The sequence below is a fragment of the Manihot esculenta genome, chromosome 1 (assembly GCF_001659605.2).
Source record: "Manihot esculenta cultivar AM560-2 chromosome 1, M.esculenta_v8, whole genome shotgun sequence".
NCBI lineage: Eukaryota > Viridiplantae > Streptophyta > Magnoliopsida > Malpighiales > Euphorbiaceae > Manihot > Manihot esculenta.
Window position 1 is genome coordinate 28,941,019 of NC_035161.2, and position 12,035 is coordinate 28,953,053.

Here is a 12,035-nt window from a genome sequence, read left to right on the forward strand (position 1 = left end):
GATTTGAGTTGCTTTTTCGACCTCAAATTATGGGCCTTTTTCATGCGAGCTAGTGGTTATCGCTTGGTCTTCAATGAGCATTAGGGGCTGCAGTTGATGGAATTCCACCTGGTCCTGGTCATCTTGGTTCGACTCTTCAGGCAACCAGAGCACACAGAGGGGATGCGACGCAGTTTCATGGTCAACCCAAATCCTTGGTTCGGTCAAGTAGTTTCTGCAGTTTCTAGGGTTTAAGTGGGCTTTCCTCTGTTGTCTTGTGTTGCTTGAGCCTTAGTCCTTTGTTTACATGTAATCAACAGGCCACAAGTGCTGTACTCTTCTCTTCCAATCGATGAAATATTACCTTTGATTAAAAAAAAAAAAAAAAAAATCCAAGGTGGGTTTAAACCCCTTGCTTTCCATTCTCGAATCAAAATTATGGTGCAAAGCTATCCAAATATTATAAGCTTCAGCCATTCACCAAAAAGAGAGAAGGAACAAACTAAGTAGCTACAATTAAATTGGATCTACATGAAATTAGACGCGTCCAACATTCATAGTTTTTGCAATCCATCCTGTTACAATCGATGCTCGTTGTACGTATTGATTAACCACTGAAACAGCATGATCCCATAGCTAAAAAAGCTTATCCACAACTTTGCTCTCATTAATTATTCCATTTCTCGGCTCCCTTGTGTTCCCATCAATTCGACATGATTGGCTTCAGCCAAATGCAAATTAACATATAACCTAACAACATTCCAGAAGAGTTGGAAAAAAAAATTGTAATAACAGAAATACAAAATTACAGTTGACATGCTGAACAAGAATGAGCTTATTGATTCGTGATAAATTCAATGATGACATTCACATACACATAGAGAGAGAGCAGTTCCAAATCGGAACAAAAATCACATACACCCTTGCACTATTTTAAGAGGTTTATACAAGTCAATTTTTAGCTTTTTGGCCAAATAATCCCCTAAACTTTGCTTTTATGTGTAAATTAATCCTATCATAGTAAAATATTATACTTTTAATAATAAAAGATTTTCATAAGTATTAAGAATTATTTTATTATTTTTTTTATTAAAAGAAAAAAAAAAGAAATTTAAGAACATTATAAACATCTGTTTGGAAAAAGGGAAGAATATCAAGAATATAAAACATCTGCTAAGAAAAAGAAACGATTAGTTTTTCTGTTCTATAAGGCCTCGACAATGAAAAGGAAAGAACTATGTTGGGAGTTGATTGAAGGAGGAAGAATCGGTAAATTATGCTGATATGGGTTTCTAGGTCTGCAAAGTTTATTTATTTATTTTTTTACTTTTTGATTTCAAATAGAGGGACTTGAAACAGGTTTAGAACAGCAATTATAGGAGGAAATGAAGAATAAGAAAAAGAAGAACGTGTTAAGTTCATGAATTCTAGGTTTTCGAATTTGAAGGACTAGGTTCACAAAGTTTTAGGGCTTTGAGATTCAAAGTTTAGGGGTTTTTCTTTTTGTTCTAATTAAAAGATACCCCACAAGATTGCTCGGATGCAGCTTCAACAGGGGCAGTAGATCATTATAATATTCTGGTCGGCTCACTGGTAGTGTACATGTTGCACCAGCTAGAGGCCATAAAGGACTTAAGGAAAAAAGTAGAGAATTTTCATACACTTCGTTTTAAGAAAGGAAGCGATGAATGTAATTGATGAACTAATATTCATAATATTATACAACAATAATTTTTTTCTTTTGCTTAAAGAATTTTCACATGATCCAAAGACAATGACTTGGAGATGTACCTTACCTGATTACTCCCAACCATCACCAATTGAAACTTCTGCCAATCATATAAGCTGTGCCTTTTTAAGGTCAGAAACAACTCCACGGTCTTCAGGGCTCCTTTCATTATATATTACCTGCAGAAAACAAGGAAAAGCAAACAGTGATGCATTTAAAAACAAACTAAAATCAAATAACTTTATCGACCAACCTTGTCTATGATGCCATATTCAACTGCCTCAGCTGGATTAAAATATTTTGGGCGACTGATGTCTGCTTCAATCTGTTCAGGTGATTTTCCAATATGCTTTGCCAAGAGATTGACCTGCAAGACAATTTTTTTTTAAAAGAAAAAGACCTGTATGATAATTTGTTTAATAAAATGTAATAAATATATTGTGCTGTGATAGCAGATTTTTATACATAATATATATAAGTCCCAAGGTAATTTGCTATTCAATTGGGAAACAGAAAGAATCTATGAAATTAATGCTACAGAGTACAGACATTTAAAAGCTTTTTGAGCAGAACATTTCCAGCATCATTTTCAAATGTGAGCTCGGCAGATGGCATTTTTAGGATAGTTTCTAGCTGCAATCTGATCTGAGGTACTTGTGGTGCTTGGTTAGCCCTAGACAACATCTTCTACAGACAACTGTTCCAATTCCAAATTGAAGTCCTTGAATTAAGGTAAACCACCAGTAAGGTTTGGGAGTTAAAAGGGAAAGGTAATGATACAAGTTGTTCATCTCTCTAGATTTACACAAACATAGCTTAAGCACTTGCATTACAAGCAGTATACCGGCCAAGCTTTAATGTAAGGCACACACTGGGAATGCAGTGTTCTCTATACTGTACAGGGAGGGGGTACATCAATTAATATATGGCAAGTCTTAGTTAGTAGGTCTTAGTTGCTAGGCTACTTACTGGGATCATGACATGTGTTTACACTTATTAATATTGGTTATAGAGCCTCCTAGTCCTACTATTAGGTTATCATTCGTAAGAGAGCCAATGAAGTAGACAAATTTCCATTTATTTTGTCTAAATTTCAATAATGAAATTATTATTGAATGCATAATTGCATTTGAAATGGATAAAAAGACAGTATTAAACAAGATCCTTCAATTTTTCTTTAAATGTGAAATTAAATGAATAGAACTACATAACCCTTGAATTAACTGAAATTATTCAAGGGCCAATGAGTTTTTTTTTCCTTAAATAAAAGGAAAGAAAAAAAGATCATGAAAGTTCCAATTAGAGATGCGCTCAACAAAACATGGAGGCCCTGGTCAACAAGCCCAGACACTAACTTAGCTATATTCAGGTCTAGGCTAGGCTCTAGAATGGCACTATCTCCTCAGTCTCCTCTTTTCATCTTTCCCTTTTGCATTCTTATCCTTTCTGAGAATGTTCAGACTGCCATCAATGTCATTGGCAGTACCATGGCCTCTATCATACAACTTGTGCAATTTCACCAACCACACAAGACCAACAATATAACAGTAATCTCACTATCTAAGCCAGACATTATTTATATAAATGGTGATTTCATCTTAGATCAAGCCATGTCTGAGTCCTACAATCACTTCACCTTCCTAAAGCTGTTCTCTCAATACCCTCTTTTTCTCTCATGTCAAGACATGGGTTCACAATATTGAGATATCTGCATCACATACCATGTGATTTGGATCCTAAAAAAGATCAATGCAACCTGCGATGCACAACCCAGATGCAGACGATGAGCGAGAAATGTAAAATTAGGGAATTGCAGTGAACTAATCACATATCTGTTTGACTGAAAGGTAAAAGATTGTTATAGGCTATTGCTGTATGTGGTTGAAAGTTCCTTGCCATATTATTATTATTTTTTTCTTTCTGATGTGATTCCAATATCTATGCTTTTCTCAACCAATAACATAGTATTTGGTTCAATTCCATGAATAAAAGTTTTGTAAAGTACAACTGAATTCTATATAATTCATGTTTGGTTTAGTTTCATAATAAAAATTCATTTGTTTGCATTTTCTAAACTATCCTCAAATAAAATTAAAAAATTATAATTTTTTACTCTACCAAAGAATCTTATGTATAAAATTTTTTAAAATAAATAAAAAATAATAATAAACTATATAAATTATAATATAAAAAATAATATTAATATAAATAATACAAAATAATAATAAAATATATAAATAATATAAAATAATAATAAATAATTAAGAAATGTATAAATTCATTAATGATATATTAATAAACATAAAATAAACTCACATATCAAAATGTAAGAGATTTACATAACAACATAAACAATGTAAAGTAAATTTTTATTTTATAAAGTAGAAAGTGAACAAGTACAAAAAATTAGTAAAAAGCTGAAAAAAGAAGAGATAAGATAAATTTCTTGTTTAATTAATTAATAGTATTTGAAAAGTTATGTAACTAATAAATATAAGAGACAAATTATTGAGATTAAATATTTTCATAATGATATTTTAGTCTAAAAAATATTTTTATGTAAACATCATGAAACTCATTTAAGATTCCATCAAATTTAATAGGCATTTATTTTAGTTATAACCAATTCCACAAAATTGAATTCTAGCCTTTATTCAAACCAATACACAAATCATGAAATTCAATTGAACGCCACAAAAATTTTAAGACATAGAATTGAACCAAACAACCCCTAAATAGTGATCAGGATAGGCATGAAGAAACAACTCACATTCTAACATGATCTTAATACTAATCTTGGTTAATAGATAAAAAGCCCTTTGTGGCAAAATCACGCTTCCTGATCCAGTCCACCAACATAATCAAGATAGTTAGGCTGTGTTTGGTAGAAGGAAGAAATCCAGTCAACAATATAAGCTAAATGCATAAAGTGGAGAAAGTGTATCTCAACTCATAGAGTCAAAATACAGTTCCTTTCATCTTCCTTCCTTCTGAACAAGCACAGCACAAGTATCTCTCAGGCTAAATAGAGATGAAATCCCACTCTGCCTTAACCCCACATTTTTCGGTCCCAGTCCTACTCCCACTTCATTAGGCCCCAAAAAAAAGGCCTTGGCTCTTCTTGAAGACATTCAACTGTAGTAGAAAGAAGAAAGATAATGTAACAAAAATATCTCTCTCCATTGTCATATATTGATGTAAGAACATTGTGGCATAATCTATTTATGGTAATCATTCAGACTGGTTAGAAATTATGACCAAACCCTACCCATAAACAACTACCATTCAGCAAGTGTGGTATTCTGGAGGTTGAAATATATAATTAAATGAGTACTATTTAATTAGACAGGAACACCAAAACCATTATTAATTTTACCAATTCTGCTTTCACATTCTTGACTTCCTTTCTTGCAAGGTCGACATCAGTTGCTTGACCTTGAAACCTCCCTATTGGCTGTAGATTGGCAGAAGAAGAGAAAAGAAAAGCAAAAAGAATGAGAGATTTTCGTATAAGAAATATCTGGTAGCAACATATTAAAAGAACAAATTGCAGCATCAAATACCACCATTCAAGAAAAGACCTGTTTTATCATGATAGTCGATGAAGGAAGAGCAGAACGATTTCCCTTTGACCCAGCAGCCAGAAGTAAAGCTGCTTCACCCCAAGCATTACCAACACAGAGAGTAAATATAGGTGGCTTGACATACCTGCAGCAAAACAAGTCAGCAACAAGCAAAATAGACTACAATATCTCCTTATTTTTCCAGTAAATTTACTGAACAAAATAGAATAGAGCACAGACAGATGAAGGGAATCAATAAACAATTATCGCAGAGTCATGAGAAATATCTTGCAACATATACGTCCTACTCCCTACTAATATCAGAACTAAGTCTTTTTGTTTCACTATTTGTCAGTTTGAAATAAGTAAAGAATTCATGATATGCCCCTGTACGATGATGTAAGATGCATTATATTAATGCACATGTATCTAAAATTTGGGAGAGAGAATAGACTGTGAAGTCACATGCATATGGCCACAACTAATAGGAAGAAGATGATTACATATTAATTCAAAGTTGTCCTTCATCTAATACACATCAACTTAGCTTAAATTAGTGTTGAAGGCAAATCTTATCAGGATCCCAGTTAGATTTGGATAAATCATTCCAATCCTTAATTGCGAGAATAACCATGTGTTACATTAAAGTAAAATATCCTTCAAAAGTTTAGATCAGACAAAATGACAAATCAAACCACATAATATTTCATGGTCAGACGTCTCCATGCTACCATGAGATCCCGTCATGATTTAGACAGAAAAATGCAGAGATTTTTTTTTTTTTTTTTTTTTGGGGGGGGGGGGGGGGTTGGGGTTAAGGATGAATGCTTAACAGAATTTCAAATAAAAGAATTGCATTTTGTGGAAGGGCATAAAGCTTATGACCCCATAACATCATAGATAGCAAAAGCCTCTGTCTCATAACCCAGCTTTTCACCACCCTGAAAAACAAAAAGCTTTTGTTATGTTATAATCAATTACAGACACTAGCTCAAAAAACAAGCTCTGGGGCTCACACACACACCCCAGAAAAAAGAAAGCTAAATAAAAGAAGAAGGTCAACCTTGGTTGTACCAGTGGAGTTTATATAGAGGTAAATGGGTTTCTCTTCGTCCTCATATTGAAGGTAAAGAAATTCTGCAAGTATTAATTCTGTCACAGAAGGCACAAGGGACATTCCCAAGTAAACAATCCTATTCTTGTACAGGTAAGATGCTAAGTCAGGAGGAGGTTGCTCCCACGCACTTCCCCTAGTATAAGGAATAACCTGCCAAGATGAATGACAAATAAACAAACAAATGTTTGCAAAGTGGAAAATTTTCAGACTTCATGCACAAGAAAGATCTCAATTCACCATATAATATAGAATACAGAAAAAAAAATTGACATCACGAATTAATGCACAGAAGACCTATCAAGCTTACAAGAGCATTTCTGTACTGATTTACTCAGTTGTTCAGATAAGGTTCAAATCAGAGATCAACGAAGATAAGAAAATGAAAGTAAATAGGTTCAGTCCAATCACAGGTAAAAACACTATGCTAAACCCAATTATTTCTTTGATGGACAGTGACCCCCAAAAATCCTATAGGAACTTTTATGAATTTTCAGCCCCTTCAAGGCTCTGGCATGCGATGTTTTGAGATACATATGTTTCTCAACTTCGAGTGCAGTCTTATTTTATGTGACCATATACAAGCTCTGCAACCTAACAATGAGGTTAATAATCTTAACTTCTCAGAGTGGAAAATATCTCCCAAGTCTTTAGGTGGAGTGTAGAAGAAACAGTACGCAGTAATCCAAAAAACAAAGAATTTGTTCATCAGGGGAAGAGAAGAAAGGGATAAAATGGATAACAAAGGGATAGAAAAGGAATAAAGAAGCTAAAAATTGAACTCACCATAGTGACAACGCTTCTTTTGCCTTTGGAACTGGAAATTGACGCCGGATTGAGACATTCAGGTCGAATTTTTATACCGGAGAAGTCACTAATGGCAGTTCCGCCGACAGCGGAGGGGGAGAAGAAGCTTGTTGAGAGAGAAGTTCTGAGAGAAGAAGATGAGGAAGAGTAAGCTAGGGTTCGGTTGGACTTTGAGGTTCGTAATGAAGCCGCTGGAGATGCTATCATGCGCGTGTGGAGCGCGAGGCTCGATGCTGTAGCGGTTGCGAACTCCATTGACAGCAGTCGCTGAGTGCTAAGAGAGGAGAAGAGGTTGAAATGAAAGAAGATGCAGAAACATAATTGGCTGCCGATGGGTTTTTGCTTGTCAATGGATCACCTATTTGCCCAATCATCAAAGCCCAATATTACTGTCTTAGAGCCCAAATTTGAAGCCCGATATCTTCACAAATAAGCAGAGAGTTTATTCACTTATTTATTTTGAAGAATCTTCAAAAGTATTAGAATTCATTTTGTTTTAGAATTATTCCCATTTGAAATTAAAAAAAAAAAAGTTTTGACAACGGGATAGACAATATCCCTCAGCTGATCATTCGGTCGGTTTGATTTAAAATCGAATCGAATAAAATAAATTAAAAATCAAAATTTTAGTATTTATGAAAATCGAACCGAATCGATTTTGGTCAGAAATCGAATCAAACCGAATCGATCTAATTCGATTCGATTCGGTTCGATTTGATCAATTTTGATTTTTAAAATTTTTTTATTTTTTACACTTTATTTTTAATATTTTAAAATTTAATTAAAATATTTTAATTTTAATATAATTTAATTTCTCTATATTATTGAAATAACATATTATTATCACTAATCGGTTCAATTCGGTTTTTTCGATTTTTTTTTATTAAAATCGAACCGAATTGAAATAACTGAAAATTTTAAAATTAAAAATCAAACCGAACTGAATTGAATAAAAAATCAAATTAAAATTTAAAATTAATTCGATTCGGTCAATTTTTTCAGTTTAAACCGAATACTGCACGCGCTACCCATTCCAAATATCTTATCAATTTACTCACTACAATCTTGAATGTTTTCGAGAGTTTCTTGTAAACAAGTTTTAGTGAAATTTAAACTCCTCAAAATGACCAGAAAATTTCTAGTAAAATTTTAAAAATTAGAATGAAAATGAATTTTAATGGAAAAAAATTTAATTATTAATTTAAATATTAGAGAGATTTATTTTATAAATTCATATCCAATGATGATGGCGAGATTTAGAGCGGCATCAATACCCTTACCATGTTGCAGGTAGGTGTAGTATTACAAAAAATCTTAGGTTTCTTTTTTGTTGTAATCGTGGTTATACAGTGAGAAAAAGGAATATCCAATTATGTATGTCTCATTGGCATGCTTATAGCGAGCAATCCAATATCCACTTATTACCTTGTTTAATTAACTAAAAGCTTGGTCCTGCGTTAATTATTTTATCAATACTTCGGTCTTCCCAATATATTTATCGTCTTTGTGCAATATATACTTAGACATGTATACATAACTTAAAAATTAATTAGATTTTTTTTTCTAATTTTCAGAGGCAAAAATGATTCTTTAATTGTTTTAATATATTTATAAAATTTTAAAATTTTGGTTAATTAAATATGACCTGATTTCGTAATTATACATACATCCCATCTTAATATTTTTTTTTTCACTTTATAATTATTTTTTAAACTTTGGTTGAAACAATTTATTTTGAAAATTTTAAATAAATTCTTTTATTTAGAATGAAAAACAAGTTTTTTTTAATTAAAATTTTTTATTTTAAAACAATATCATACCTGTTTTATTTAAAAAAATTAATTGAAATTAAATTATTATAAATTAATGATTCTTACAGCTGTTAAAGAAGTAGAATCTGTTTCATTATCATCTTTAAGGTTAATTAAACAATTTTTTTGGTCGATACCTGATAGACTTTTTTTCTTTTGTGTTTAGAGGAATATGCTTCTTGTCTTAAAGTTTTTTTTTTTCTTTTTTTTGTTAAAAAAATCAAATGATTGTGAGTTGACGTAATTCATTCGTAATGATATCCGGTTCAAAGCTAATCTCGCTATTTTTTTTTAAATCATTTTAGTATAACTGAACTTGAATTAGAAACTTATTAATACTAAAAATAATTTCAATATCTGTGAATTAAAATTAATTTATTTATTTATTGAGATTTTTTTATAATTAAGTGTATTTTTAAATTTATTAGTCGAGATTAAATTTTATTCACACCAAACTAATTATTTTCTGCGAGTATTTAATTCATTTAAACTTAATAAAAACTAAAGTGCAGTATTAGATATGAATATATTTTATTTATATATTTTACCGTTTATTTCATAGCCTGCGTAATTGTCTTGTGAAATTTTCGAGGCTGATCATGTCATCTATCAATTCTTAATTTGTTAATTTATATTCAATCGCTCTTTGCATAACCATTATCTTTGCCAATCTTGAAAGACTGTAATCGACTAGAAAAAAATGTTGAAGAAGGCTGCTAAAAGTGGACGTGTCGACGTGCTATATAAGTTGCTTGCACAAGATCCACATCTTCTGAAGGATCTAGACACCATACTCATAGCTGATACTCCTCTACACGTAGCTGCAAGGGCTGGCAAAAATCATTTTGCTATGGAAGTTGCAAGCCTAAAGCCATCACTTGCTTGCAAACTAAATGAAGATGGCCTTAGCCCCATGCACTTGGCTTTGAGAAATGGGCACAATGGAACTGCGAGAGGCCTTGCAACAGTGGACAGCAACCTCATCAGGGTGAAAGGGAAGGACAGAATTACTTCGTTGCACCTTGTAGCGGAAATAGGAGACATTGATCTCTTGGAAGAATTTCTACTTGCTTGTCCATCAGCCATTGAAGATTTGACAGTTCGCCGAGAGACTGCTGTTCATGTTGCTGTCAAACACCAAAGCTTGCAAGCTCTTAAGTTTCTTTTTGGATGGCTTCACCGGAAAAATATGGAAGATGTCCTAAATTGGAAGGATGAGGAAGGGAACACTGTATTGCATATCGGAGTTCTCAAAAATGACCTAAAGGTATAAACAATCCACACAGCTTGTTCAAATGTTTGATTAATTTTAATTAATCTGCTAATTATATCTTGTGATTAAACCAAGGCTGTGGAGTTGTTAATCAATAACGTTGATAACCACGCTAAAAATGGCAACGATATGACCGCTATGGACATCTTCAGACGCCAATCCAAATCTCAAAATGGCGAAATGGGAGATATCCTCCGTCGTGCGTCTCTCGTTTCAAGCTTTCTGAATTCACTCATCAGAAAACGAGACCAATACTTGGGCTTCACAGTTGCTTCACAAGGCCTAGAAATTTTCACCGTCGACACTCGCAGCATAATACTTGTTGTAGCTGTACTGATCGCAACAGCTACCTACCAAGCCGTACTCAGCCCTCCTGGCGGATATTGGCAGGATAACGTCGACGAACATCAAGCTGGGAAAATAATCATGAGCGACTTTGAGAGTTCTTATTTTGCACTTCTTAACAGTTCAGCCTTCTGTGCATCTGTGTGCACAATCATTGTTCTTGTTATGGGGCTTCCTTTTTCTTTCTTTCTTGAATCCTCTACTCTCTTCATCTCATGTTCCTATTTTGTTTCACTGCTTAACACCTTCCCATCTTTAGACAAGACCACACTGTCCCTGCTTCTGTTAATTGGGTTGGTGTTGGGTTGTGTTCATCTGCTGGCATTTGAGGCTCATCGGCGTAAGCGACAACAACGCAAGGTGGGAAAATATCAATGGAAGTATCAAGTGTTTTCTATAAATCCTGTTCAAATGCGTGATAATTCGTCTAAGTTCTTTTCTTTTCTTTGGAGATTTCTCCTTAAACCTTCACCAGCTTCTTTAGAATGTCCTCCTTTGTAAATTTGTTTTGTATCACCTGTCAATTTGTTTTCCTAGTAATTTATGAATATTTTATGAGAAATGATTTATATTTTATTGTTTGGTTAGAGTAATACTACTGAGTTTTGACTAATATATTTCGTCCATTTGTAAATTTAATTACAAACATAAATTCTTTAATTCTTTATACATGTAAATATTTATTTATAAATTTTTTTAGTGGTTAGTTTTTTTTCTAAATAACTTGTAGAATTTAATTTATTATAATGTGGACTGCAAAAATTCATATAATGAAGAATACAATTCTGTTATTGATTCGAGTTACCAACGGATTATTAATGAAATTTATCTGTTATAAAAAACTTTGTTGGTAATTTTATTTCTAACGGCATTTTAAAATCTGCTGGTGCCTAAACAGATCACCAACGGAAAGTTCCATTAGTTATTAAAATGGATGACTAATTTGTTGTTCATCGCAGTCATTCTTGCTAAATAATTTTAAAATATTATTAATTGAAATTCTATTCTGTCATATATACTAATGAAATATTCATCATTATTCCGTTACAGATACTAACAGAATTTCTATCATTATTCCGTTACAGTAGAGTACAACAATTAATTAGATGTATAACAAATTTTTTCTGTTATTGATACCAACGGATAGTCTATTGGTAATCTGTTAGTGGATATAGAAATTCAGCTATATATAGCACCATTTATTTTTTCATCACATTCTTATTTTTCATAACGCTACACGTGTACATTAATAATATTCATGATCTCAACACAAACATATCAATTATAATTAATAATATTCATGATTTCAACACCTGTACACAAACTTAATTAATTATATATATTCATAACGCTATTGCATTAATAATATTTATTATCTCAACACAAACATAATTAATTATATAAAAGCAACTAT

General features: G+C 32.4%; 2 protein-coding genes across 3 annotated transcripts; one reads left to right on the forward strand and one right to left on the reverse strand.

The window, feature by feature from the left end:
• Positions 1-474: 474 nt before the first annotated feature.
• On the reverse strand, positions 475-7,522 carry LOC110629672 (ATP-dependent Clp protease proteolytic subunit-related protein 4, chloroplastic). 2 transcript variants are annotated; one of them, XM_021776759.2, is made up of 8 exons: positions 7,172-7,522; positions 6,335-6,538; positions 6,157-6,212; positions 5,290-5,416; positions 5,085-5,162; positions 1,962-2,075; positions 1,776-1,887; positions 475-729 (listed from the first exon to the last, which is right to left on the reverse strand). In XM_021776759.2, exons 1-7 carry the CDS (start codon positions 7,445-7,447, stop codon positions 1,816-1,818), a joined length of 927 nt encoding a protein of 308 aa, XP_021632451.1. In that variant the 5' UTR covers positions 7,448-7,522; the 3' UTR covers positions 475-729; positions 1,776-1,815. The 2 variants fall into 2 exon arrangements, with proteins under 2 accessions (XP_021632451.1, XP_021632460.1); XM_021776768.2 differs by having other exon boundaries at positions 1,771-1,887.
• A 2,161-nt stretch (positions 7,523-9,683) lies between these two features.
• Positions 9,684-11,171, forward strand: LOC110609593 (ankyrin repeat-containing protein BDA1). The gene is made up of 2 exons (XM_021749287.2): positions 9,684-10,270; positions 10,352-11,171. The coding sequence occupies exons 1-2, from the start codon at positions 9,704-9,706 to the stop codon at positions 11,120-11,122; spliced, it is 1,338 nt and encodes a 445-aa protein (XP_021604979.1). The 5' UTR covers positions 9,684-9,703; the 3' UTR covers positions 11,123-11,171.
• Positions 11,172-12,035: the final 864 nt, after the last annotated feature.

Bases quoted from the DNA above. Each gene is read 5' to 3' on its own strand.
- LOC110629672 (XM_021776759.2), bottom strand. From the start codon at position 7,447: ATGGAGTTCGCAACCGCTACAGCATCGAGCCTCGCGCTCCACACGCGC. The intron at 6,539-7,171 runs GTGAGTTCAATT...TCATCTTGGCAG, and splicing joins AAAGAAGCGTTGTCACTATG to GTTATTCCTTATACTAGGGG. The intron at 2,076-5,084 runs GTAAAATTAATA...ATTGTCTTGCAG, and splicing joins AGAATGTGAAAGCAGAATTG to GTCAATCTCTTGGCAAAGCA.
- LOC110609593 (XM_021749287.2), top strand. From the start codon at position 9,704: ATGTTGAAGAAGGCTGCTAAAAGTGGACGTGTCGACGTGCTATATAAG. The intron at 10,271-10,351 runs GTATAAACAATC...GATTAAACCAAG, and splicing joins TTCTCAAAAATGACCTAAAG to GCTGTGGAGTTGTTAATCAA.